The sequence below is a fragment of the Elephas maximus genome, chromosome 16 (assembly GCF_024166365.1).
Source record: "Elephas maximus indicus isolate mEleMax1 chromosome 16, mEleMax1 primary haplotype, whole genome shotgun sequence".
NCBI lineage: Eukaryota > Metazoa > Chordata > Mammalia > Proboscidea > Elephantidae > Elephas > Elephas maximus.
The window spans coordinates 14578810-14606724 of NC_064834.1; the positions used below are offsets into that span (position 1 = coordinate 14578810).

Sequence of the window (27915 nt, forward strand, 5' to 3'; positions counted from 1 at the left end):
GTACCAAACTTTAATTTTGCTTACAGTTCAGCCATTTAGTTGCTTAAATGAATATTAATAAATTTATTAATATTTATTAAGTGAAAACATTTCATTTAAGGCAATGTTAAAACATCAAAAGAAAATATTGTACAAGAGAAAAACCAAATGGAATTTTTTAAAATTACACACTGCTACATTGATAAGCTTCCAGACCTCCTGCATTTGAATTCAGATTCCTGGATATGATTACTATTTACATATTTAAAGAGTCTTTGGATATTTTAGTCATAATTTCAAGAAACTATTTAATTTTTTAAATGGTTTCTAATTTGAAATCTTATACTTCATTCTGATTTTTGTGGTCCATTATTTTCATGGGTGCTTTATTGCAGGGAAAAAATGGGGAAGATGGGGTGAGCTTCTGAGTGGACAGCTTAGCTTTCAACTTAAGAGGGATGAAGCCCCATCCGGGCATCATCGTTCAGCAGTATTGTGACTTCTGCCAATTGTGGGGACTAGAATCAGAGTTTGTCTAAACTCACAGTAGGAGGTTTACAAAAGGTAGATGTTCTAGGATGTTGACTGACATTCTTGGTGTGGGGACAAGTGCCAAGGAGGAGACCAGCGAGTTCGAAGGAGGGCCAGGGCTCCAGGGGCTGCATTTTTACTAGTCTCCCCAGTCAATGATGATCGGGCCGCCTGTCAGCACCTGGTTCTCTGGACCAGCTGCGTCTTCTCTTTCTGCCGCTTCCCGACGCATTCGCCGGTGGCAACCTTGGGCACAGCGGGACCGCTCATCCAGCATTGCACAGACGAGAACCCGGCAGTGCAGAAACACTTCCTGAAGAGATGATGATGATAATAAAAACAACGATGTTGGCCACTTATTGAGTACTTGCTATAAGCCACACACTATACTAAATGTTCCATAAGCCTTATCTCCTTTAATTTATCAACAACCCTTTAAAGTTTGCTGTTATTGGTTATTACACCCATTTTACAGATGAGAAAACTGAGGCTGAGAGAGGTGAAGGGCCTTGCCCAAATTCACACACTGAGTAAAGTGGTAAATTTGGAATTTGGTTCCTACGGGTGATTTTAACATCTGCATTGTTCTGGAACAGGAGAGACCTTTGTGAGGACATCTAATAACGTTAACACCTTCATTCTGCACATCAAGGTCTGGGAATAATGTTGGCTCCCATACACTTCTGTGGCAAAATGGGAAGTCCTTTCTCTAGGCACCTGTCAATAAGTAACTGCCGAAGTTTACTGCCTAGGTGAGGAGGGAGACCAGGACTAGCCCTCATTTTAACAGTTGTTCTGGGACGATGATGACACTGGAAGGAATAGGAATACGTTTAAACTCAGTTTAGAAAAGAATGCTGGCCTCTTAAGCTTTCTTTTGCTTAAATGTTTCAACAACTATACTGAAAAAAACCCAAACCCTCCACTTTAACACAACTACACCCTTTTTTATATAGTCTCTCATAACCTCTATCATGTATATACATGGGTTTTGAGGGTTTTTTTTTTTTTTTTTTGGTAGCATATTCAGTATGCATTTAGAATTACTAGATTTAATTTTATGACTTAACAGCTTTTTTTACATCTTTTTTTCCCACATCTATCATTTTAATGACTGCTTAATATTGCATTAAATCGATACACTGCTGGGGGGCATGCCCTACCCCTTCATAGCAATGCTCTATAAAGGCCTCCAACAAACCTATAAAAATATTTTGTTTTTGGAAACTGCCAGGATTGAAATTTTTAGATAAAAGAATACAATTATTATTACATATTACCAGACAATTCTCCAGCAAGTATACCTATTTATGGAGTCCTGGTGGCACAGCAGTTAAAAGTTTGGCTGCTAACTGGAAGGTCAGCCGTTCGAATCAACCAGCCACTCCTTGGAAACCATATGGGGCAGTTCTACTCCATCCTAAAAAGGTGCTATGAGTCGGAATCAACTTGACGACAATAGGTTTTATACCAATTTATACTGCCACTATATACTTCATCGTATAATTTTGCAAGCATTGCGATTTATAACTTTGGTATACATAAAATGGTGTCTTGCGATTATTTTAACCAGCATTTTAAGTACTCTTTTCATTGGACGTTTCACTATTTGTCTTTTTCTGTAAGTTTTCTGTCCATATCCTTTGGTGTGTGCCCACCATACAGGCTTTTCCACCACACTTGCCCACAGAGATTTAAATTATGATCATACAGTATTATCTTTGAACAAGTACGGCTATTTTATCGGAAGGGCAGATAACCATGACATACATGAATGAAGGTGCTGAGCTTCTAGATGGCCAGTTTTACAGTGTTTCTCACAGAAGTGATACAGATCCCAACCTTGGGATCTTAGAAGGTCAACACATTGAGGCACCAAGAAGGGAGGGTCATGGTCACGTCTGGGGGTTAAAAGGTCAAGGCATTCAGCTCACCCTGTGGTCTTTGCCCACAAACTTGAAGACGGGGACCTGGAAGTGCTTTGCTAGGTGATCCCGAGATGTGTACTGCTTTACTGAGTCATCTGAGACACAGCTGAAAGTAGGACAGGGTAGCACGTCAGACTTGATCGTTCTAACAGACATGGAAAAACAATCTGCTCCAACATGTTTGGCCCAAGGAAAGGCCAACTGGGTGGAGGAGGCTGGGCCGCACTCAAGGTTTTTGAGAGGGAAAAATGCAATCCTTTTCCTGTGATGGCATCCTCAGAAGAGCCCCGCTCATTAACCTTGTCTGTTCTAGCAATCACTCTCTGTACCACACGCCCGGCAGAAGGCCATCTGTTAGTAAGCACATTTAAATACTAGCAACAGCCACACCATTTATTTAAAAGACACCTTTTACTGAAAAAAAACTATATTTTCATTGGTATTATATTGCAGGAATTCCGCCTTAACGTACTTCATTACTGGTTTGAGAAAGCTTTTCTTTAGTTAAATTCTACACATATTTAATGGACCATACATACCAACCACTGAATGGGATACAGTGAGCAAACCATAATTCTGGCATCTAAGAACACATAAATACCTAAGTTTCTTAGACAATAACTGGCTCTACTGGGGAAAAGTCATTCACCTCCAAATTGTTTTAATTCCTCTTTTCCCAAATTTCTTACTAAGCAGTAGTTTGATACGGTTTTGGGGTTTTAATCTCAAGTGTACTGCTTCAAGTGAAACTTCTAGGTTCACTTCAGGATTAGCTGGGGAAAAGAAGTTTTATCAGTTCTTCATTCTGAGGCCAAGCTTTATGAAGTTTTTCTCCTAAAAGGCCAAGGGTCATATTCGTATTATCTTTTCCATTCTGAATTCTGAAGTAACTTTCTTGCCCTGGGTATAGCTTCCTTCTTATGGGTACCTCATAGTTCCTACCCATCAGGCCAAGGCAAGGAGTGGGGATCAAATACAAAAGCCGGTGATACTGGACACAGGTTCCACATGCTTACGGACTACTTTCTATGTGATTGTTAACTGCTGTTTTGGTGCAGGTGAAAAATCCAATATTTAAATTATTTAAAGACAAGGCATCTTGACTGACGTTACCACAAGTACCTAGTCCGCTGAGCTGAAGAGGACCTATGAATAATGTGGTTTCTGTTACTTCTTGTATTTATTTCTCATTTTCATTTTCCTGAGGCGAAACTGAATTTATATCATCTCCTGATGATGTTCCCTAACAAATATCTATTGCACACCTCATCTGTGCAAGACACTCTGCGGGGTGCCACAGACGATAGAGAAATGAATAATACGCTCTATGATTTTTATGATGTCAGGAAATTCATACTCTGCTATCCATAATAATGATAGTAACACTTGATATTAAAGCGGCATTTTCATCTAAGTGCTTCAGCATTTTCAATTTATCTTTACCTATTTTTTTTTTAAAGATATTCTTATCATTATTTTTAAAAAGAAAAAATGAGGAAGAAAGAGTTATTACGGGGTCCCCATTGCAGAATGGTGTCCTGGTGGCACAGGGGTTAAGTGATATGGCTGCCAACCAAAAGGTCAGCAGTTTGAATCCATCAGCTGCTCCCTGGAAACCCTATGGGGCAGTTCTACTCCGTCCTATAGGGGGCGCTATGAGTTCAATAGACTTGACAGCAATGGATTTGATATTTTTTTATTGTTGTTGTTATTGCAGAATAGAACCCAGGAAAACCTCTGGCTCTTGATTTGGTGTTTGCTGTGATTGAACAGTGCTATTTTTTTTTCTAGTTAACTCAAAGTTTATGGACTCAAAGAAAGTAATAACGGGGTAGGACAATCCAAAGTAATTGATTATCCAAAAGTTGTTCAACGTTTAATTTTTGAATTAAATGTTTCTATTTCTAGAAATTAACCTTCCTATTTTTTTTTATTTATATCTTGCTTAGGCTAGTATATACGGGGCAGTTCTACTCTGTGCTGTAGGGTCGCTATAAGTCGGAATCGACTTGACGGCACTGGGTTTTTGGGGTTCAGGCTAGTATTAAATTATTTTGCATTCTCAGAGCGTACACCAACTAAAATTAGAGGGAAATGAATCAGATGTGTTAAATATTAGACAAAAACCAGCCTTCCGTAAATTTAAGCTAAGAACAATGCATGAATAATTTGAAAAACAAATAAATGATTTATAAACATAAGCTAAATTATATCATATTTATTTTAGGTCTCTGGACGAGCTCCCAAATTGCTATTATTATAAAAAGTCATTCAATAACTTATTTAGCAAATATAAAATGACACCATATGAAGGAGTCCCTGAGTGACGCGAACTGGCTAAGCGCTCGACTACTAGCTGAAAGGTTGGTGGTTCAAACCCACCCAGAGGCACCTTGGAAGACAGGCCTGGCCATCTGCTTCTGAAAGGTCACAGCCTTGACAACCCTATGCAGCAATTCAACTCTGCACACATGGGGTTCCTATCAGCTGGAACTGACTCCGTGGCAACTAACAACTCTTACTTTAGGCACTGAGGGAGGAACATTTCTAGTTCAGGCTGGAAAGGCTCAGGAAAGGCTTCATAGAGGAAGTAAACCGCGCTGAATCATGACGGACCGGGAATCAGACAGGAAGAGAAGGCAGGGAAAGGGGACTTCAGGCAGAGGGAACAGCTTGTGCCAAGTCGGGAACAGTAAGGAACCATGGCGGGTTTGGGAGCTGCCAGTGATTCCCTTGGGCAGGAGAGGAGGAGGAGCAGAAAGTGGAGAAGGCAGAGGGCAGAAGGTAAAGGGCCCAGGGAGCCACACTGGAAGTTTGAATTTTACGTTATTACTGGACAGCACTATGCTTGGGACTGCTTGCCTGTTTACTAAACAGACGCACACAGCTGTGGCTTTGGAGTCCTTGCCTATGCTTTTTAACAATTCTAATGTCTCCTGCAGCATATTTTTTTTTTGCTGCATTGTATGTGTTAAGGGCTGGAAAACAAAATAGCACAGCTTCTTTAAACTGTGTAAAAGGAAAGAGTCTTTAAAGTGAGGGTCTGATTAATGAATATATAAATAAACTTCCCAAGCTTTATTGAGACTGCACATTACATATTTTCCTAGTAAATAGATTATGATTATACATTTTTTTCTGCAGGAAGTAAATAGGAGAGCAGGAGAAAACTTTTAGGGTGACAGAAATGTTCATTATCTTGATTGTAGTGATGGTTTCATGTAGTGATGTACATGTCGAAACTTATCAAATCATACACTTTAAATATGTATATCTATTGTATGTAAATAGCACTCTAATAAAGCTGTAAAATAAAATAAAATAGTAACCTCCCTTAAATCCTTCCAGGAGCCCTGGTGGGGCAGTGGTTAACTGCTCGGCTGCTAACCGAAAGGTTGACAGTTCGAACCCACCAGCTCCTCCACGGAGAAAGATGTGACAGTCCACTTCTGTAAAGATTTACAGCCTTGGAAACCCTATGGGGCAGTTCTACTCTGTCCTATAGGATCTCTGTGAGTCGGAATCGACTCAGCGGAGAGTTTTTCAATGGCTTTAACTTACTTAGTATTAAGTGTGTGACTTAACATCACTGAAAAAAGAAGTAAACAAATGATGCTTTCATTTTTCACTTTAAAACTTTCTGGAGATCACTTTAATTAAGATGGCAAGAAACCCAAAAGGACTGATAGTTCCCTATGAGACCTATTACTGGCTATCCAAGCAGCTCGGCCTGACTAGTTTTCCATATTATGAATTGAGCTAAGGGGGCTATAGGAAGTTGAGGCTACAATAGTCGTGCTGGTAAAGAGTTAAATTTACCAACATAAGGACATAAAGATCCACGAAAAAGGTTTCAGCAGGGAGGTGCCAAGATTGTTTTCCTTTTGAATGGATTACCTGGGGGCTCTGTGGAGTGGAGGTTTGAGACCTGGGATTTAGGAGCCTGTGTTAGGAGGCTAAAGGAGACCTGGAAGTGCAGTGGCTAAGCACTTAGCTGTTAACCTAAAGGTCGGAGGTTTGAACCCACCAGCCGCTCCATGGGTGAAAAATGAGGCAGTCTGCTTTCAGAAAGATTATAGCCTTGGAAAGCCTATGGGGCAGTTCTACTCTGTCCTTCAGGGTCTCTATGAGTTGGACTGACTTGATGACAATGGGTTTTCGGTTAGAGGCTATCTTTGCTGTCCAGGTGAGATATAATGAGGGCTGGAGTCCAGGCCAAAGGAGTGGAATACAGGGAATGGGGTTGGGGTATTGCTATTTTTTTTTTTTTAAGTTTCTCTTTAAAGATACTCATGTATATCAGCGGTTGAAAATCTGTGAAAAAGGTCGATAGCAGCACTGCTGAAGGCTGTTGGGGGAGAGACACAGAGGAGTAAAAGCAAAGCAGAAACTTCAAAGAGCATCTCGGCCAACAAGCAAAGGGCAAAAACCTGAGGCACACTTGGGCTGCTCTTACTAGATCATGTCCCCTTTTATTAGGTTGCATTCCTTGACCCTGCCTGAGACTCTGTGCCACTTGACATTTAGAACAAGGAAGAAATTGATGAGATACCACTGCATTTCTTCTCTCTCCTTCACTACCAAACTTCTCAAAAGAGGCGTCTACACTTGCTACTTCCATTTCCTCATTTCCCATGTGCTTCTAAACCACAAGAATAAGGAATCAGCCCCCACCTGATATTCATGCTGTATGGGGGTTCAGTGGTAGATGTCTCACCTTCTAGGTGGGAGCCGTGGGTTTGATCATGGCCAGTGCATCTCATTCGCAGCCACCACCTGTCTGTCGGTGGAGACTTGCGTGTTCCTATGATGCTGAACAGGTTTCAGCAGAGCTTCCAGACTAAAACAGACTATGAAGAAAGATCTGGCAATTTACTTCTGAAAACCAGCTAGTGAAAACCCTGCAGATGACAATGGTCTGATCCGCAGCCCATCATGGGGATGGCACAGGACCAAGGAGGTTCACCATGAGTGTTGGTGGCTGACTGGATAGCACCTAACAACAACAGCCCTCCTTTGAGCAGGTTCATCAATCCTATAGTTTCAGCTACAAACAGGTGAGTCTATTTCTCTCTAGTCCTGGCCTTGTTCCTGGGTCTAACCGATAATGCATTTCCAAATGCCCACTAAGCTGCTCTTCCTGCAGGCATTTTAATCCAACATCATTATTTCAAATTACCAAACTCAGTATTTTTACCTCATTTGCTTTTCTACCTTGGTCCTTTCATCTTGGTTAATGGCATCTAGTCAGTCACCCAAGCTAGACACCTTGGAGTCATTTTCAACTCCTCTCTCCCTTACCAGTTTTTACCTCCAAAATGTCAGCAAATGGTTTCTGGCCAAATGAAGAGTTTGCGAGAGTGCTTAGGTTTAGTAAATGACTGTGTATGCTCGTGAACGAGGAGGCAGGATGAGGACTGGGCATGATGGAAGTGTTTAGGAAACATAATTACCCATCCTGGATCAAGTAGTACTTCAGGATCTCGTCGATCTTGGATGTGGGGGTAGCAAAGCAGCTCTCCACCAGGCTTTCCAGGCCGTTCACATGCACCAGGGGCTCAATGCCGAAGTAGAGGGAGTCTCGAAGCTTGAGGGTGGGCAAGGCTTCCCGGTACGGCTCTTCAAACTCATCATCCTTGAAGATTTCCAGAGTGAAGGGGAAGATTCCATGGTTGCGGCTCATGATTTCAAGTGGGGGGTTTCGAAGGTTGGGGACATATCCTTCAGAAATGGTGTACAGGCGGGGAAACTCACAGGTCACTGGGATCAGCAGTTTGCTGGTTCGGACGATGATGTCACCACTGCTTCCCGGGGTCTGCTTGGGTAGACCTGTCACAAGGTTGCTGGCCACAATCTTGTCGTTCACCACCTGAGCCAGGACAGAGCAAGAGAGGGAAGTAGTTTCATGTTTATTTCCACAGTGGGAAGTCCCTGGGTGGTACAAACAGTTAATGCACTTGACTGCTAACTGAAAGGTTGGAGGTTCAAGTCCACTCAGCAGTGCCTCAGAAAAAAGACCTAGAGATATTCTTCCAAAAAATCAGCCACTGAAAACTTCTGTTTACATCAAAACACATTACAGGCTGGTTGCCTAAGTCTGAAGCTTCTCCTTTGTTGCTTTTCTCTTCTTGTTAGCAAGGCAAGTTACATACTACTTCAAGTCGCACATTACTCATAAAACCTGACCTACAAAGAATCAGCAAACTCAAAACCCTGATATTTTAGAAACGAACAGCTGCTCCCACATATTATCTTTTCAGGTGTCCTAGACCTGGTGATTATGCTGCAGTGTGACCTTGTCCTGAACTCACCACACCAGGACTTCAGTTACCACATTTATGCAGATGATTTCCAAGTCTTCATCTCCGCCCTCGTCAGGCTGCTCATTACATGGCATTGCCATTTGATTACCTGCAGTACAGTCACAATCTGTCTAAAGCAGGGCCACCTTCTCCTCAAGTATCTCCCTGTGTCTCACCCCAAGTTTATTTGTTGTTGTTGCATGCTGTTCAGACAATTACAACTCACAGCAAGAGAATATGACAGAGTAGAACTGCCCCATAGGGTTTCCTAGGCTGTAATCTTTATGGGAGCAGATCACCAAGTCTTTTCTCCCTCGGAGCCACTGGTGGGTTCAAACTGCCTTTTGGTTAGCAGCCAAGTGCTTAACCATTGTGCCACCAGAGCTCCTAAGTCTAATTAGCTCTGTTTTCCACTTAGTAGGATTCAGTAAATATTTGTTTAATCAAATGATTGCAATGGGCTCTGAACTCATATCCTGTATTTAGGTTCTCTTGTCTATCCATGTTGCATACTGGAGAGTTCACGGTGACTGTCCCTACTTAAGCCCATTCTATGGACAGAGCCCAAGCTTCTCTCCCTAGCATACGAGGCAGACCTTCGGAAGTACAGTCTATCCCCATCTACTTTTCTAGTTTCACCTTCTAATATGAATTCCTTGCCAATCAGGCTGAACTGCCCACTTACCTCTGTAGATTCCCTGCGTGGTGCAAACGGTTAACACACTCAGCTGCTAACTGAAGGGTTGGAGGATCAAGTCTATACCTAGAGGTGCCTCAGAAGAAAGGCCTAGCAATTTACTTTTGAAAAATCAGTCATTGAAAACCCTTTGGAGCATACACATGAGGTCACCATGAGTTGGAATCGACTTGACGGCAACTGGTTTTAGTCCTGAAGTATTCCTGTTTCAGAGACTGCTCGCCTGTTTCCCCATCTGAAATGCCCTTTCTTTTCCTCCTGCCTGTGTAAATGACACGCAAGCTGCAAGCCCAATTCAAGTCCCACTTTTCTTGACCACACCAGTGTGTGTCCCTTTACTGGACTTCTATGGCACCTGTATCACTGTTTGTCCCTTATTTACATTTGGTGTGTGGCCATCTCACTATTACTGTGCAAGTTCCTATGAGGCAGGGGCCTTATTTCACAGATCCCACAGACTCTCCAGCCCTGGGCTGGATGCAAATTGTTGGACAAAAGTATAAGCCTTTTACCTCAAACTGGTTCAGTACATGAACTCATTCACTACATCAAAAATGAACAACCACCTATATTATTATTAAATATATTATTAAAATTATTCAAGTAAAATCATTTTTCAGAGGGGACACACCAGCCTTCTGTTAACACTGGTGCTGGTGTACTCAGGTCAAGGGCTGTATGTATCAGAGACCGGGCTATTTGAGAGCAGGAACCAGTAGAAAATTCTTCTTCATTCTCTATCCTCAGGGCCAGGGCCATGGCAAACAAGGCAAAACAAAACCAGTTGCCACCAGATTTGACTGATTCAGGGCGATACCATGTGTTATGATCCATAAGGTTTTTACGACCGTGACCTTTCAGAAGCAGATCATCAGGCCTGTCTTCCAAGGTGCTTCTGCGTGGGTTTGAACTTCCAACTTTTCCATTACTAGCTGCATGTTTAACTTTTTATACCACCCAGGACCACAGTAGATGCTCAATAATCTGTTGTCAAATGAATGGTGTAAGATGTTTTCAGCTCAATTCTTTATGTGGGAATATTTCATCTACGACGCAAGCCATACCGCATACCTGTCAGCTACCCCCCAAACCACTGGCTTTTGGTCATTCCCCAAGGGCCCTCCAGGGGGACCCACATCAACCACTGTGCCACATGTCTTGAGGGAGAAGAGGATGTTGACATGGGTGCCATTGGATACTCCTCGGCAGGAAGTGTTGGTCAGGAAGAGCTCCAGGCCGCCAACCAGGTCCCGGGGGATGCTCACTTCAATGGTGTTCGACTTGCACAACACAGGGACTGCGGCGAAAAGGGGCTGTTGTTAGGACCAGGAAGCCTGGCTGGGAGAAAGGGCCGGGGAGGCTTCTTGGAGAAATCACTTCACCCTCACAAAACCTAAGCTTTTTGTTCTATCCTCAAGGAAATCTATAGGACTTCAAACAAGCTAGTGAATAAACCAGGACTTCCAACTCCCAAGACTGTGGTCAAATGATGTTACTCAAATATAATGTCCTCCAAATTAGGAAATACTGTGTTCAGGTTTCAACTCAGCAAACATTTATTTCAAAGCTGTGGCTAGCATAACTCCATGAACTGAAACACCTAAAGGATCAACTTTTAGCACGAATGAAATTTATCGGCAACACAAAAAAAAGTACTGCTTTGATATAGGCTTAAGCTACATAACGGTATTGGTTTGACTACGCGGGTTACTGCCCCATAAAACAGAGGTAATAAAAGCAGTGTTAGCACACTTGGAGAAGGGTTCCAAACCGTCCTTGCATTGCTCAATAACGCATTAACTCTGACTATAAATCCCACTTTAACTTAATATAAAAAAGATTGCCTTTCCTTAGTGTTCCGTGTTCACTTCTCCAAACTCTATAAATACCATAAAAGGAATACTTATACGGACTGTCAGGGTCCACTGTGTGAGGACGTATCATAACAATGATATAGGATAAGCAAATCAAAGCTTGGTGCTCAGTAAATATTTGCCAGACGAATGAATTAATGTTCTGAACAGCAAGAACTAGATTTCCAGAAAATGGTTCTCAGGATTATTGAAGCCTATATTTTATATTTTCAGTCTAGGGAGAAGAATCTGTTCCCTGGGGCTTTCCACTTAGTTTCCCAACCCAGTTATCTGTTAGAAAAGAGAACACATTGGTTACAGAACTGCATCAATGTCTTATTCCTCCAAAGTGAGTATTAGTCGCACAATTAATAGAAATCAGAGAAAAATCAAAAGTAAAAAGCAAAGGGCAATTAGCTTTCCAGTAATCCTTTCTTAAAGATCTTCTCTTTTGAATGATTCCAGAGTAATGATTTAAAGGATGAGAAGTTGGATACACTTGGCGGAGGAAGTATAAATCAGAGCAGAGGTCCATGCATTACCTTGGCAAGTGTGGTTGTCCTCAGACAGCACCAATCCCCGGGGACATTCGCACTGGTAGCCCTTCTCGGACACAAGGCAAGAATGGCTGCAGCCGCCATTGTTATTGTGGCATCCCTCAATGTCTGCGGTAGAAACCAAAAGCAAAGTGAATCATCTCACAACCCTCTTCCCCAGGAATTCCAGCTTTTGGGGTGGTGCTTTGCATCCAGGGTTATACTTGACTCATCTCAGTATCCTGGGGCCCAGTCCCGGTGACTGAGACATATACGCAAGCCCACGAAAAGCGTTTATTAAAAGCTACATCTACAAAAAGCAATCTTACAACATCCACAGCTCTACCCACAGATAACTTACCTACTTTCCTTCTCGAGCAATCCAAAAGACAACCCAGTTAGAAGAAAGCTTTTTGCTGAAATTTGGTGAGGAAAAACTCAATTTTTGTAAAGCTTCTTGCTTGGAGCTATCGTGTACAGTTGTTTATTACATTTAAGATGTTTAATTCATATAAACAGATGTTGAAAGTCATGGCATTAATTAAACTCTTTATTTTAGAACTTTTAAATCTAAAGTTTAAATTTAAAGTTTTAGAATTATAGAAAAGTTGTCAAAGATAGTACAGAAAATTCCTGAAATCCTACCCAGAGTTTCTCCTGTAGTTGATATCTTACATGGCTTTCGTACATTTATCACAATGAATGAGCCAAGATTGATACACGATTAGCTAAAGTCCACATTTTGTTTGGATTTCCTTAATTTTTACCCATTGTCTCTTTTCTGTTCCAGGATCCCATCTAAGATACCAGATTATGTGTGGTTGTCCTGTTGCCTCTAGACTGTGCTAATTTCTTATACATTCTTTGTTTTTTGATGACCTTGATGGTTTTGAGGACTAACGTTCAGCTGTTTTGCTGGACGTCCCTCAATTTGAGTTTTTCTGATGTTCTTCTCATGGTTAGACAGAGGCGATGGGGTTTTAAGAGGAAGACCCAAAAGTCATTTCTCAATTGCCATAACATTTAATTCACCCTGTTTGAAACATTTGTTTGAAACTTTATAGGGCATCACTGATATAAACGAGAGTGACAGGGAATAAATTCAAATGGACAGGCTGGATGAATCAGTTGTAGCCAATTGGTGGGACCACCTGCCCCTCTTGGAATCTGGGAACAGCAGGGCTTGAGCTGACAGCACACCCTAAAAATGGGGCCTGGACAACGTGCTAAGAGAGCCCATTCAGCAGAGCTCTTGGAGACATTCCTTTCACAAAGCAGTTTTTAAGTTTCCATTTAAAAAATTTTGAATATTCAAAAAGCATACTTGGTCAAATGGACAAAAAGGAAAAATATTCTATTGAAAACTGAAAAACAAAACGGAACAAAAAAACACCACAGAGTTGATTTCAAACTTAAGAGGGGAAGAACAAGGATCTTGGGGGCGCTGTATATTATTTTCTAAGTCAGGCATCATCAGACTCTGGCCTGTTACCTGTTTTTTTTTTAAATAAAGTTTAATTGGAACACAGCCGTGCCCATCCATTGACCAACTGTTTATGGCTGCTTTTACACTGCCAGAGCAGAGCTGAGTAGTCTCGACAAACACCCTGTGGCCCACAAAGCCTAAAATAGTTACTATCTGGCCTTCACAGAAAATTTGTTGACCCCTATTCTAGGGGATAACAGAAGGAACTGTTTTCAAATCACCTAAAAGGCTCAAAAATGACATAAGCTGATTTTTAGTTGTAACTATACCTCTTTCAGGTATAAATACACCTGAATCTATTTTTGTAGAATTTATAGAGAGACCAATGAATTAAACTTCACAAAATATAAGAGCCATTAGGGTGCCACCTGTTTGTAAATCTCTATATTTAAAAAGGATAGAAGTATTCCTATGCGCTTTTGAAACAGCTGAAAATTATAACAGTAGAGAAGAAAGCATGAAAATATAGCTAAAAGATGTTAATATCACCATTAATAGAACTTTTTTCTTAAAATTGACCTTTCTTAATTTATTTAACTTCTCTACATCTCAACTGCACTATATTTGTAAAATGAAGGTGTTGGAATAAACGTTCATTCAGAATATTTCCAGGATGTCTAACAATGCAAAGCATAAAATAAAGTGAAATTCTAAATTGGCTTAAAGGATTTAAGTCTCCCAGGATATACCAAAATGTTTTGAATGGATATACCTGACAAGTGGGACTGTGGACCATTTGAATTATCTTCCCTTTACTACCCTGTGGAAACCCTGGTGATGTAGTGGTTAAGTACTATGGCTGCTAACCAAGAGGTCAGCAGTTCAAATCCACCAGGCGCTCCTTGGAAACTGTATGGTGCAGTTCTACTCTGTCCTATAGGGTCACTACGAGTTGGAATCGACTTGATGGCAGCGGGTTTGGATTTTTGGTTTTACTAGTCTGTATTTTCTTCTCTAAATATAACACTTTTATAATAAAACAAAACAATAAAAGTTACTTAAAAATAAAAAAGAGCTATTTTATTTTTTTTAAAAAGATGATTATCTAACAGTCTAACTAAAGAAACAAATATGTTTGGACTATCAAGAAAACTTAAGGGTTACAAATAGAAATATGAACCCTTAAGTATAACTCATATACAATTTTTATCTTCTGTTAAAATATTTTTCAGTTATGATGAGTAAGTTTTAAGATTATATGAGAATTAACTGTAATACTTCCAATAAAGTACTCATTAATAATTACAAATGTTCCACAAAGGACATGCCATTAATATTCAAATATGCAAAGATGATTGCATAGAGTAATGAAGACTTCAGGGGAACTGAGGACATTATCCTTATTCAATAAAATTTAAAAGAAATTTAGTCTTGTTATAAAGGATAGTAGTTTAATATTCTGGTTAAAGGTCCCTCAGTTAATAATGCAAACTTCGTTGCACAGAATAAAACGTGGGCACTAGTCATAATTTTTCCTTTTGGGGAGTATTTTATTATTTTGAATCTAACTAGAATAAAGTGAACTCTTTTAAGCAGTACAACCCTGGTAGCACAGTGGTTAAGAGCTTGGCTGCTAACCAAAAGGCCTGCAGTTCGAATTCACCAGCCACTCCTTGGAAACTCTATGGGGCAGTTCTACTCTGTCCTATAGGGTTGTTATGAGTAGGTTTGGGTTTTTTGGGTTTTTTTTGGCATAGTTCTATTATAGCACAAATTCATTTATCCTGTGGGACAAATAATATGTCCTCTGTAAATAATGATTAAGACATTATCTCTCCCTGTAACTGGCAAAGCGTTTTCTGTTTCCTGGTTTTTTTTTTTTTTAAAACCCTCAACTACCAGTGTCAGGAGGTTCAGGCTTCTTAAAAGCAGAAGTGGTTTATTGCAGCTCTGTTTACAATAGCAAAAAGTTGGAAGCAACCAAGGTGTCCAACAACGGATGAATGGTTAAATAAATTGTGGTATATTCACACAATGGAATACTACACATCAATAAAGAACAGTGAGGAATCTGTGAAACATTTTGTAAGATGGAGGAACCTGGAAGGCATTATGCTGAGTGAAATTAGTCAGAGGCAAAAGGACAAATATTGTATAAGACCACTATTATAAGATCTTGAGAAATAGTATAAACTGAGAAGAACACATACTTTTGTGGTTACAAGGCGGAGAGGGAGGGAGGGTGGGAGAGGGTTATTTACTGATTAATTAGTAGATAAGAACTACTTTAGGTGAAGGGAAGGACAATACTCAATACACGGAAGGTCAGCTCAACTGGACTGGACCAAAAGCAAAGAAGTTTCCGGGATAAACTGAATGCTTCAAAGGTCAGCGGAGCAAGGGCAGGGGTTTGGGGACTATGGCTTAAGGGGACTTCTAAGTCAATTGGCAAAATAATTCTATTATGAAAACATTCTGCATCCCACTTTGAAATGTGGCGTCTGGGGTCTTAAATGCTAACAAGAGGCCATCTAAGATGCATCAACTGGTCTCAACCTACCTGGATCAAAGGAGAATGAAGAACACCAAGGTCACAAGATAACTATGAGCCCAAGAGACAGAAAGGGCCACATGAACCAGAGACTTACATCATCCTGAGACCAGAAGAACTAGACGGTGCCCGGCCACAACTGATGACTGCCCTGACAGGGAGCACAACAGAGAACCCCTGAGGGAGCAGGACATCAGTGGGATGCAGGCCCCAAATTCTCATGAAAAGACCAGACTTAATGGTCTGACTGAGACTAGAGGAATTCTGGCAGTCATGGTTCCCAAACCTTCTGTTGGCCCAGGACAGGAACCATTCCCGAAGACAACTCATCAGACATAGAAGGGACTGGACAATGGGTAGGAGAGAGATGCTGATGAAGAGTGAGCTACTTGTATCAGGTGGACACTTGAGACTGTGTTGGCATCTCCTGTCTGGAGAGGAGATAGGAGGGTAGAGAGGGTTAGAAACTGGCAAAATTGTCACGAAAGGAGAGACTGGAATGGCTGACTCATTAGGGGGAGAGTAAGTGGGAGTATGGAGTAAGGTGTATATAAGCTTATATGTGACAGACCCACTTGATTTGTAAACATTCACTTAAAGCTCAATAAAAATTATTTAAAAAAAAGCAGAAGTGATGAAATTTTAGTTGTGGTCATTCGTAAGGGCAAATGTCTCTTAGAGAAGAACTATCTAGGTTTCATACAATAATGGTGGGCAACTCCCATTTCAATTATTTGATACACATTACTAATTCTTTTTTTGTTACTTAATCATCTAAAATATATACAGCATTTCTGTTATTAAAAGTCTTTTTTTGTTGCTGTTGTTGTTACTTATCCCCAATAAATGCAAAGCGTCCAGGCCAAAAAAGAAATGGCTTCATGTAAACCAGTGTTTCCAAAGCTTCCAAGATGGTAAGAATCACCTACGGAACTTGTTAAAAACACAAATTCCAAGGCCCCATCCCAGGCCCACTGAACTAGGAGGGAGGCCTGGGAAAGTCTAGGTTTAAAAGCACCCTAACCAATGCCAAAATGTTGCCATCGAGTCAATTCTGAGTCATAGTGACTCTATAGGACAAAGTAGAGCTGCCCCATAGAGTTTCCAAAGAGTGGCTGGAGGATCTGAACTGCTGACCTTTTGGTTGGCAGCTGTACGTAGCTCTTAACTGTTGCACCACCAGGGCTCCAAAAGCACCCTAAGTGATTCTTATTACTAGGAATTTTGAGAAAACACTTAAGTATACCAGTTGTTACCCTACCTGCCTCTATTACCTTGCTACTCCTGGTGTGTTCCTTGGAGCAGCAGCATGGGTATCGCCTGGAAGCTATTTAGGAGTGCAGTCTCTCAGCCTGGTGCCACACCAAGGCCTTGAGCCACTTCATTCTGGTGTGAACCCCTGCTGACAATTGCATTTCCACCCCAGATATACTGAATCAGAATCTACGTTTAAACACGATCCCCAGGTGATTTTTATGTACAATAAATTTTGAGAACAACTACTCTACTAGTGATTCTCAGAATTTGTCCCTAACTGGCAGTATTAGCATTGCCTGGGAACTTGTCAGAAATGCAAATTCTTAGGAGGGTTTCGAGCCAGAATGAACCAGTTCGAAGACCTGTCCCAGACCTCTGAATCAGAATCTGCATTTTAACAAGATCCCAAGGTGATTCGTGGGTGCATTAAAGTTTGAGAAACACAGAATACCCTATTTCCCAAATAAAGATGTAGCTCTCTGCCTCTTGCAAAATTCAATCGTTCCCTTCTGTTATATCTTGAAGACAAAGTCAACGCTGGATTCTGTCCATGACATAAGCATCCTCGGTGAAGATTAACCCTTTCGGTCATTTCTTTCCACAGCCAAAGTGTTACTCTCTTTGAACACTAGGCAATTTCATGAACGTCAAAGCATAAGCCAGTGGCTTAGTTTAGGCTCTTGTTTGAATCCCTTCCTACCCATTCTCACCTTCGCAAGTTTTGCCATCACTTCTCAGCGCTCGGCCAACCCCACACTCACAGCGATATGAGTTTTTGAGGTTCACGCAGATCTCACTGCAGCCACCATTGTTCAGCTCACATTCATTTTCATCTGTAGAATAGAAACCACACCACTTACATGCTGTTGAGCAACTCGGTCTTTTCACAAGCCACTTAACTGAATAGCCACATCTTTTTTTTTACATATAATTTTTATTGTGCTTTAAGGGAAAGTTTACAAATCAAGTCAGTCTCTCACACAAAAACCCATATACACCTTGCTACACACTCCCAATTACTCTCCCCCTAATGAGATAGCCCACTCTCTCCCTCCACTCTCTCTCTTCATGTCCATTTCGCCAGCTTCTAACCCCCTCCACCCTCTCATCTCCCCTCCAGGCAGGAGATGCCAACATAGTCTCAAGTGTCCACCTGATCGAAGAAGCTCACTCCTCACCAGCATCCCTCTCCAACACATTGTCCAGTCCAATCCCTGTCTGAAGAGTTGGCTTCAGGAATGGTTCCTGTCCTGGGCCAACAGAAGGTCTGGGGGCCCTGACCACCGGGGTCCTTCCAGTCTCAGTCAGACCATTAAGTCTGGTCTTATGAGAATTTGGGGTCTGCATCCCACAGCTCTCCTGCTCCCTCAGGGGTCCTCTGTTGTGGTCCCTGTCAGGACAGTCACCGGGCACCATCTAGTTCTTTTGGTTGAATAGCCACATCTTTTCAGTCCATTCTGATAACGCTTTCCACAAGCCAGCTCCCTCACAGTGATGATCTAGTAGAACCCCTTCTATCAGCCACATCATGGTCCATCTGCCCTCTGTTAGAGCAGAAAGGACCAAATTGCTTGCCAAAATTGTCACTGATTAGTGCAAACAGTTAGTGCACTTGACTGCTAACCAAAAGGTTGGAGGTTCAAGTCCATCCAGAGGAGCCTTGGAAAAAAAGATCAGCAACCTACTTCTGAAAAAATCAGCCATTGAAAGTCCTGTGGAGCCCAGTTTACTCTGACATGCACGGGGTGGCTATGAGTTGGAAACTGGCTTTTAATGGGTTGTATCCACTTAAACAAAAAATTTAGCATAGCGTAAAAATGTACTCAAGTATACCAATGATTATGAAGATGATGCAGGGACCAGGCAAGGTTTCCTTCTGTTATACTTAAGGTCACCATGAGTCTGAGCTGACTCGGCAGCAGCTACCACTGAGCTATATAAAAGGGTAAGGTTTCTTTCGGTATTTGCAACCTCTTCAGTGAATTGCCTGTGATGTATCACCTTCTGCTTGAATACTTACTCTACAATACAACTAGTTTCTTTCTTTTATTTTTGTGGAGAGGTTTTCTGGGTTGGGAGTAGATTTTGGTTTGAATTATACTTTTCCAGTACAGTCTTTTATAATATGAAAAACTGCCCTCAAAATCTGTTTTTAAAATTGGACTATTCTCATATTCTGCTTAAAAAAAAAAAAGCAATGATTATTCACCTTTTTAAAAAATTTGATGAAAGACACGAACTCTTGCCATTAAAAAAAAAAAAAAAAAAAAACGACGCATAGTTGGCACCAAAGGGGCCTGAACTATTTAGACCCCTTCCTTCTACAAACAAAAAAAAAAAAAGGTAAGCTTGTGAACTGAATTTGTCATGGCACTCAGGAATAACTGACTTGGATAAAGGACATAAGCTGAGGACAGGGTTTAAACACCTACAAATTGACAGAAAGTACAGCCTTGGGCCCAGGAGAGGGGATAAGCTGGAATTGAAACCCTTGTTTAAGTCCAAACCAAAAAACCAAATCAGTTGCCATTAAGTTGATTCTGATCCATCACGACCCCATGTGTGTCAGAGGAGAACTGTGTTCCACAGGGTTTTCAAGGCCGTGACCTTTCAGGAGCAGGTCACCAGGCCTTTCTTCCGAGGTGCCTCCGGGTGGACCTCAACCTCCAACCTTTTGGTTAACCATTTGCACCACCCAGGGACTCTCCATCTCCCTTATCCTAAATTGTTACCGTTAAGTTTCATAGCCCAAGTCAAGCACGTGAGACCCCTAACAACTGTTACCATAGGGTCTAAACATGCTCCACAGGGTGGTCCAACAGCAAAACCAAACTCACCGCCATCGAGCTGATTCCGACTCAGTGACTACCACATCTTTCTCCCATGGAGCAGCGGGTGGATTCAAACCACCAACATTTTGGTTAGCAGCTGACCGCTTTAACCACTGTGCCGCCAGGGCTCTTCACAGGGTGGTCAGTGGGGGTAGTTTTGGAGATTGACGAACAAAAGCTTTTCGAAAATAAGGAGCCGTTTATACTGCTTTCAGCCTAAGCCCTATCCCATCCTGACCCTGCCTGCTGCTGTTGGCTGGAGGGGCGTGTCCTCTCCTTTCTCTCCAGACCTCTTTTAAACCTATTTGAATCTCAATACAAAAAGCTTTACACTGTTAAAAGGAAAAGGAGATGATCCTCAGTCTTGGGTTTATCAACTCTGTCTCCTTCCACTCATAGACAGCAGAACACGCATACAATTCCACAACCCTGAACGACCTGTACATAATCTGATTCCCCTTTCTTGCTACTCAGAGAAACCAAAATTGTATCAGCCAAGTGTAGGCGTGGGTCCTTAGATAATTCTAGACCAGTGCTGTCCAAGAGAAATATAAAGCAAAGAAAAATATAAAGTGCTGTCCAAGAGAAATATACGTAATTTTAAATTTTCTAACTCTGGTGGCATAGTGGTTAAGAGCTACAGCTGCTAACCAAAAGGATGGCAGTTCGAATCCCCCAGGTGCTCCTTGGAAACCCTATAGGGCAGTTCTATTCTGTCCAATAAGGTCTCTATGAGTCGGAATTCACTTGATGGCAAAGGGTATGGTTTTACTAGATACATTAAAAAAAAAGAAAAGAAACAGGTAAAATTTATTTTAATAATATATTTTATTTAACCCAATAGATCTAATGTATGTTCCTTTCAATATGTAATCAATATTCAGAATGATTAATGAGAAATCTTTCTTTTTTGGCTCTAGTCCTCAAAATCTGCTGTATTTATACCTACAGCACATCTCAATTCAGACGCTCAGTTTTCATCAGAAATACTCCATCTACATTTAGAGTAATAAAATTCATAGTTAGTTACTCAAGTTGTCCCAAACATTTTCGGTTTTCCAATGACTGAACCGAGTATCAGCTTTTAAATTTAAATGAATAAAAATTAAATAAAATGAAAATTCAGTTTTTCAGCTGCACTAACCACATTTCAAGGGCTCCATTGCCACAGGTGGGTAGTGGCTACTGTATTGGACAGTGTCGTTCTAGACTATTCCTAATCACTATATAAATTTGGCTTGAGGTTTAGTCATGAACCAAATACCATCCCAAGTGTTCAGAGTCACAAACTGGAAAAATGATGGAGCTCAGAGGCAGGAAGAGTTATTTGTCCCTTTGATCCCAATACTCTACACTTCACGATTTGTTTCTTACCCAAGCAGGTCTGCTTGTCAGGGCCTAACACGGTTCCTGGAGAGCACGTGCACTCAGTGGCATCCTGGCAGCCGCCGTGACAGTCCTCATCACAGATGTCATAGAAATCTATGCAAGCATGAAAAGTGCTCGTTAGGGAGGAGGACCATGAGCTCACTCGGGATGGGTCCTCGCTAACATCAAGGGCATTCTCATTGGCCAGGCCTTCCATAACCCAGTGGAAAGAGAACAACTGCTCAGGGACACCTTCTATCATTTTGGTCAATGATTCCCAACTTTAGACCCCCAGGCCCTCGGGTGGCCATAGACTTAATGCAAATCTAAAACCTCACCAAGCATGAGCTATAGACTAAGGGCTATGGTTTCTTCTAGAACTTTTTGCTGTGCAGTTGATTCTGACTCATAGTGACCCTATAGGGCAGAGTAAAACTGCCCCATAGGGTTTCCAAGGAATGGCTGGTGGATTCGAACTGCTGAGCTTTTGGTTAGCTACCAAGCTCTTAACTACTGTGCCATTAAGTCTCCATGTACTCATTTATACACTCTATTTTTTTCTAAGGAGCCCTGGTGACACAATGGTTAAGCACTTGGCTACTAACCAAAAGGTTGGCCATTCAAACTCAGCAGCTGCTCTCAGGGAAAAAAGATCTGGCCATCTGCTACCACAAAGATTACAGCCAGGAAACCCTATGGGGCAGTTCTACTCTGTCATATATCGTTGCTATGAGTTGGAATTGACTTGACAGCATATAAAAACATTTACCTTTGAGATACTCTATTCTTCTAGAAATTCTATTTTTTAAATGTATACAGATTTTGATGGGATTAATAATACAAAAAAAAAATCATTTAAAAGAGGTCCCTGGATGGTGGCACAAATGGTTTGTGCTTGACTGGTAATCTACAGGCTGGTGGTTTGAACTCACCCATCGGTGCCACGGAAGAAAAGCCTGGTGATCAGCTTCTGTAAAGATTATAGCCAAGAAAACCCTATGGAGCAGTTCTACTCTGTAACACATGGGGTCACCATGAGTCAGAATTGGTGTTTGGTTTTGTTGTATATTATAAAGGAGTCCTCCATACTCAAAAAGGTTGGGAATCCACTATTCAGATAAATAAAATAGACATTTAATTTTCTGATTTGGCCAAATGGAATGAAGAGAAGATAAAAATAAGAACTGATCAAAGTCATAGCTCCTTTCTCATTCAATTTCTTTGGGAATTTTTCAGAAATATGAGACCAAATTTCAGAAATTACAAACTAGGGGCATCTGTCTTTTAAACCAATGTCGTTCAGAGCTGAGATACTACTGTTACTAATACCTGAATGTCATATGATACTTTTCCCTTTGACCCAGTCTGTGGCCTCAGGGAGAGAAGAAACAGCACAGGACAGGTACTCACGACCACAGTAGACGTGAAAGCAGACACTGGGCTTGGTCAGACGATACACATAGTAGCCTCCAGGGCAAGCCTTGACCTCCACTGTGGTGTTCCAGAGGCAGCAGTTTCCATTGAAGCTGGCACAGGCCTGCCGCTGCACAATGCCATCACCCTCCAGCGGGTGGCTGCCGTTGAGCCAGACAGGTGCATGGGTTCCACAGTGGTTTTCTGGTATGCAGAAGGTGGGCATGGCGTCTCCTGCCATACCCGTGAAGCGGTACCACTCCCCATCCACGTGGTCGTCACAGAGGGGGGGACCTTGAGACTCATTCAGCTGGTGATCAGTGTTCCTCCATGGCTCATTCAGACTGATGTAAGCGGAACAAGGATCTAGGGCTGAAAAGGACACCCAGGAGGCACTGGGGACGCTTCAGGTCCCAGTGGTAACAGCCTCACTCCACCTCCTTGGTCTTGCGTTTTAGCTTTTTTGGAGTTCAAGAAAGAAATTATCTAGAATCTCCAAAACAGCTTCTTCAAGTTCACTTAAACATCTTTCATAAATGCGTTTACAAAATTATTTAGGAACTATTTAATGTTTAGTATTAGTACTAGACTAAATTTATTTATTCGGACTGATGGTTTGGTAGAAGTATATTTGTTCAAAACGAGGGAGGGTAGGGTTATAGTCTCACGGAGCTCTGTGCTCTACACATCCTTAGAATATTGTGTTCACACCTGGAGGCTGTATTTTATGAAAATAATTGACAAGCTTGGTGTCCAGAGGAAGTTGACTAGACTTAGAAGAGGGCCTAAATATTATTTACTAAGAAAGAGCTTCTCTGGAGAAGACTAATGAATATACATACGTTAGGGATTGAATTGTGTCCCCCAAAAATGTGTGTCAACTTGGCTAGTCCATGATTCCCAGTACTGTGTGGTTGCCCTCCATTTTGTGATCTGATGTGATTATCCTATGTGTTATAAATAATAACCTCCATGATGTTAATGAGGCACGATTAGATGCAGTTATGTTAATAAGACAGAACACAATCTGCAGAATTAGGCTGCATCTTGACTCAATCAATCTCTTTCGAGATATAAAAGAGGGAAATGAACAGAGAGGAGAGGGATCTCATTACTACCAAGCAAGAAGCGCCAGGAGCGGAGCATGTCATTTGGACCTGGGGTTCCTGTGCTGAGAAGCTCACAGACCAGGGGCAGATTGATGACGAGGACCTTCCCCCAGAGCCGACAGAGAGAGAAAACCTTCCCCTGGAGCTGGTGCCCTGAATTCGGACTTCTAGCCTCCTAAACTGTGAGAATAAATTTCTGTTTATTAAAGCCTTGCACTTGTGGTATTTCTGTTCTAGCAGCACTAGATAACTAAGACAACGTATCATTCTTCAAAAATCCAGAACAGAAAAAGAATTAGGTGTTCTGTTAAAAGGATGAGAACAAATTGTTGTGGGAAAGCATATTTCAGTTCAGCCATCTGGTAATGGAAGAATCTATATCACAGAGCAGTAAGCTCCCCATCTTTGGAAATATTAAAAAAGAGTATTTGGATGGCCATTTGTAAGGAAGATTACAGATAGACTTCTGTGTTACTACGAATTTTGCTTTGATAATGAATCTGTAAAGCTCATTCCACTGAAAAGGAAAAGGCCTCAGGTACATGTCAGCTGCTTTGAAATATACAATACAGTGGCAACAAGTTACCAAAGATATTCTCGAAGTGAATTTGGTATATATTCCACCAGTTCATTGGAAATATCACAAAATTTGCATATTCATAATTAACCATGGCATCACTATCCTAGTTATAATATGGCAAAATTTCTCAAGCATGATTTTTAGTGCATCAATTACATGGACAAATATCTCATCAAAAACATTTTAATGACTAAAGACAGGAACACCCCAATATCCTCATCGCTTTCTTCAACTTCAGGCAAACACTGAATTAATTTAGGTAAATTGTCTTTGTGAAGAATCTGTGAAACCAAGAAATTCAAAAAAGAGCACTGGCTAGAGAGTACTACCTTCTGAATGACGCGATGCTGATTTAACAGGCTCTGTTTTTGTAGGCAGAGGGTTCCCATTAGCGTGGATATATTTTGTGAGTAGGGAACTCAGTATTAGCAAACACCGCACAATAACTGTGGATAGACTGTGATCATAAAATCTGAATTGCCCGGAAAATATTTTAGATTTTCTCAGTCTACTTTTCCAACTCAAGTTTACTGTCTAAACTACAGTCACATGTAGAGGAGGTATAAACCATTGCCACGGAGTTGATTTGGATTCATAGCAACCCCATAAGCCCCAGTAGGACAAAGTTTAACTGCCCCATAGGGTTTCCAAGGAGTAGCTGGTGGATTTGAACTGCCAACCTTTTGGTTAGCAGCCGAACTGCTTAACCACTGTGCCACCAGAGCTCCAGAGGAGGTAGAGCCTAAGGCTAACTGTACCAACAAGAATACAAGTTTGGGACAAGATGTAAGTACGATATTGCATTCACAAAAATAAGGCATTGCAGAGTTGCAGTTGGCCAGCGAAACCCGCTTACCTCTATAAAACACTCTTGAGGGCCAAGCAGAGCCCTAGACCACAGTTTGGTAACCCTTGAGGGGAAGAAATGTCCTTGCACTCCCTCCCCTCTCAAAAGGGAAAAACTCCTCATCCTCTTTCACAGTTGTGGCAAGATTTGCAGGGCAATTTCACAGGTGATTATAAATTCATAGAAATATTTGGTTCATCTCCTTGGCTCTAATTTTATGAGAAATGGTTAGATACTCAACTGTTAACGACTTTTGCAGCAATTCCTAAACCTCCCTCAGTAACTACTTCCTGATTTAGAAAGTTTTTCCCTTAAATTTAACTGTCATTTCTTTGGCTGGCTGTTAAAATTTACTTGCTCTCCTGTTGCTGGGGAGATAAGGCATAAGTAGAAGAGATTTATCCTCTAAAAAATAAAATACATAAAACGAAATAAACTAAAGTTATCTTCCGTAAAATAAACACTACTTTTAAAAAACGCTCAGTATTTTCTTCTTTAATATTAAATATGCCCGTCCCACCCTCACTCCCTTTTAAGACAGTAATTCAATCCTTTAACGATGGCCACTGATCTGAAAGCCTGTTTTCAGTCTCTCAGTGTGAGCCCTGAATTTGGCGTCACGCATACCGCATTCTCAAAGGGCAGCCCTGATGGTGCAGTGGTTAACACCTCAGGCTGCTAACCGAAAAGTCGGCAGTTCGAATCCACCAGTCGCTCCTTGGAAACCCTATGGGCAGTTCTACTCTGTCTTACAAGGAGGGTCTCCATGAGTCGGAATCAACTCCACGGCAATGGGTAACTCCTCGAATGGGGGTGCTTCAAAAAGCACAGCCCTGGGGGTTCCTTCCCAAGTTCGAGTCAGGGGTCCGGGCTTGCCAGAAACCTCCTGGGCCGACCGTCTCCTAGGACGGTCCCTGCCAGCCGCCGTCGGGGTCCCCCCTCCCGTCCCGGGTTTGCAGAACCGCCCTCAGCGCGCTGTCCCCCAACCCACCAGGCCTGGAGGCCCCTCCTGGGCTGTGGGCGTCGCGCTCCGCCCGGAAGCCCCCGTCATCTCCTCCCCTTCCTCTCCCCCCACCCCGCCCCTTCCCCCCGCCCCGTCCCCCGACCTGCCTCTCCTCCGCCAGACAAGCGCCCCCCCGAAATCTCCCCTTTCATCTTGCTTCTGGCATTGAACCAAACATCCTAGAAAGGCTGAAAAAATGAGGGGTCTGGGAGGTCCAGGAGGTTCTAGAGGAGAGTAAGCAAGGGAAGAGAGTGGGAAGAAAGGGGACTGGAGGTTGAGGGGGAAGACTCTTGGCTCAGTGACTTCTGGTTGGTTATCGGCAGCAGATATTGGGTGATTAATCAAAGTTAGCTCAAGCCTTTTTCTTTTTTAAAATAAACATTATTTTTCAGAGCGGTTTTAGATTTAAAAAAAAAATCGAGAAGATACAGAGAATTCCCTTATACCCAGCACCTAGTTTTTTCTATTAACATTATAGTTTAGTATGTCCTATTTTTTATCGATGGACCAGTATGAATACATTAGTGTTAATTAAAGTCCATACTTTATTCAGATTTCCTTAGTTTTTACCTTCTGTCTTTCTCTGTTGCAGGGTCCCATCTAGGATCCCACATTGCACTTAGTTTTCACGTCTCCTTAGGCTCTCAAGCTTATTTTTAACGTCAATTTTTAAAGGTGCTGGAGCAAAGCCCAAGCCACTCTGAAGAAACAAATCAGGGTGAGTGAAACACTGAGCTACTAAACGTGTCTGGAAGGAAGTTTCTCTTCCTCTCACCCCCACTCCACCCTCTTTTCTAGTTAGTACTTGAATTTTATTGAAAAACAGAGAAATTTGTTAGTAACTGGGATTGAAACTTTGTTTTTTTGGCTTATTGGTCAGTTTTGCATCAAGCCTGAGGACTGAGACAGTTTAAGTTCACTCCGTCTGTGCAGAAGGTCATGTTTTCAGATGTCAAGACTGAGAGGTTTGGTTTATCCAGATCTGGGCCTTTTATGGGAACAGAGTCCCTTGAGTCATTCAAGAAGAAACTATCCTAAACCCTAAAAATTTAAAAAAAATTTTTTTTTTTTTTTTTGTTCTTAAAGTTGGAGCTGTAGAAGTGCCTGGGATATAAAGGGGGTTAGAATTCCTTTTACAAGTACTCCAAGTAATACTAACCTACTGGATATGGCACATCTATGGAAATTTTAGGTGCCCAGACTAGAGGCTAAATGAAACTTTTAACAGAAACTCTGAGAAAACACACCTTAGGTTATCAGGGATTTCTCTTATATTATTCTACAACCAGTATTTAAAGTACTGGAATCTGGCATAAAACCAAATTCCAAGAACAAAAAGTGCATTGCGCCAAGTACTTTATGCAAGACTCACCCATTGGTACTGCTGATGTGATCATGATGGAAAGGCAGGTGAGAAGCAGGAACTGTGGCATCCCCCTGGTCAGCCAACAGCAACAGACTGGAAAATCCTCTTAGCACCACTTTTCCTTTGTCCTTTCCTTTTTTTTTTTCCCAAGCACTTTTTCTTAGGCCCCCCGTGGCCCAGTGGTTAAGAGCTTGGCTGCTAACCAAAAGGTCTGCAGTTCGAATCTACCAGCTGCTCCTTCGAAACTCTATGGGGCAGTTCTCCTCTGTCCTATAGGGTTGCTGTGAGTCGGAATCAACTGAATGGCAATGGGATTGGTTTTTTTTTTTTTTTTTTGG

At 41.7% G+C, this 27915-nt stretch overlaps 1 protein-coding gene across 3 annotated transcripts; it reads right to left on the reverse strand.

Annotated features, from left to right (window-relative positions):
* Positions 1 to 136: 136 nt before the first annotated feature.
* Positions 137 to 27882, reverse strand: OIT3 (oncoprotein induced transcript 3). Of its 3 annotated transcripts, none has more exons than XM_049855843.1 (9): positions 27584 to 27882; positions 22670 to 22876; positions 21266 to 21373; positions 17771 to 17893; positions 11833 to 11955; positions 10574 to 10734; positions 7892 to 8307; positions 2445 to 2544; positions 137 to 823 (listed from the first exon to the last, which is right to left on the reverse strand). In XM_049855843.1, the coding sequence occupies exons 1-9, from the start codon at positions 27642 to 27644 to the stop codon at positions 650 to 652; spliced, it is 1473 nt and encodes a 490-aa protein (XP_049711800.1). In that variant the 5' UTR covers positions 27645 to 27882; the 3' UTR covers positions 137 to 649. The 3 variants fall into 3 exon arrangements, with proteins under 3 accessions (XP_049711800.1, XP_049711799.1, XP_049711801.1); XM_049855842.1 differs by having other exon boundaries at positions 22670 to 23044; XM_049855844.1 differs by lacking the exon at positions 27584 to 27882 and adding an exon at positions 25218 to 25664 and having other exon boundaries at positions 22670 to 23044.
* Positions 27883 to 27915: the final 33 nt, after the last annotated feature.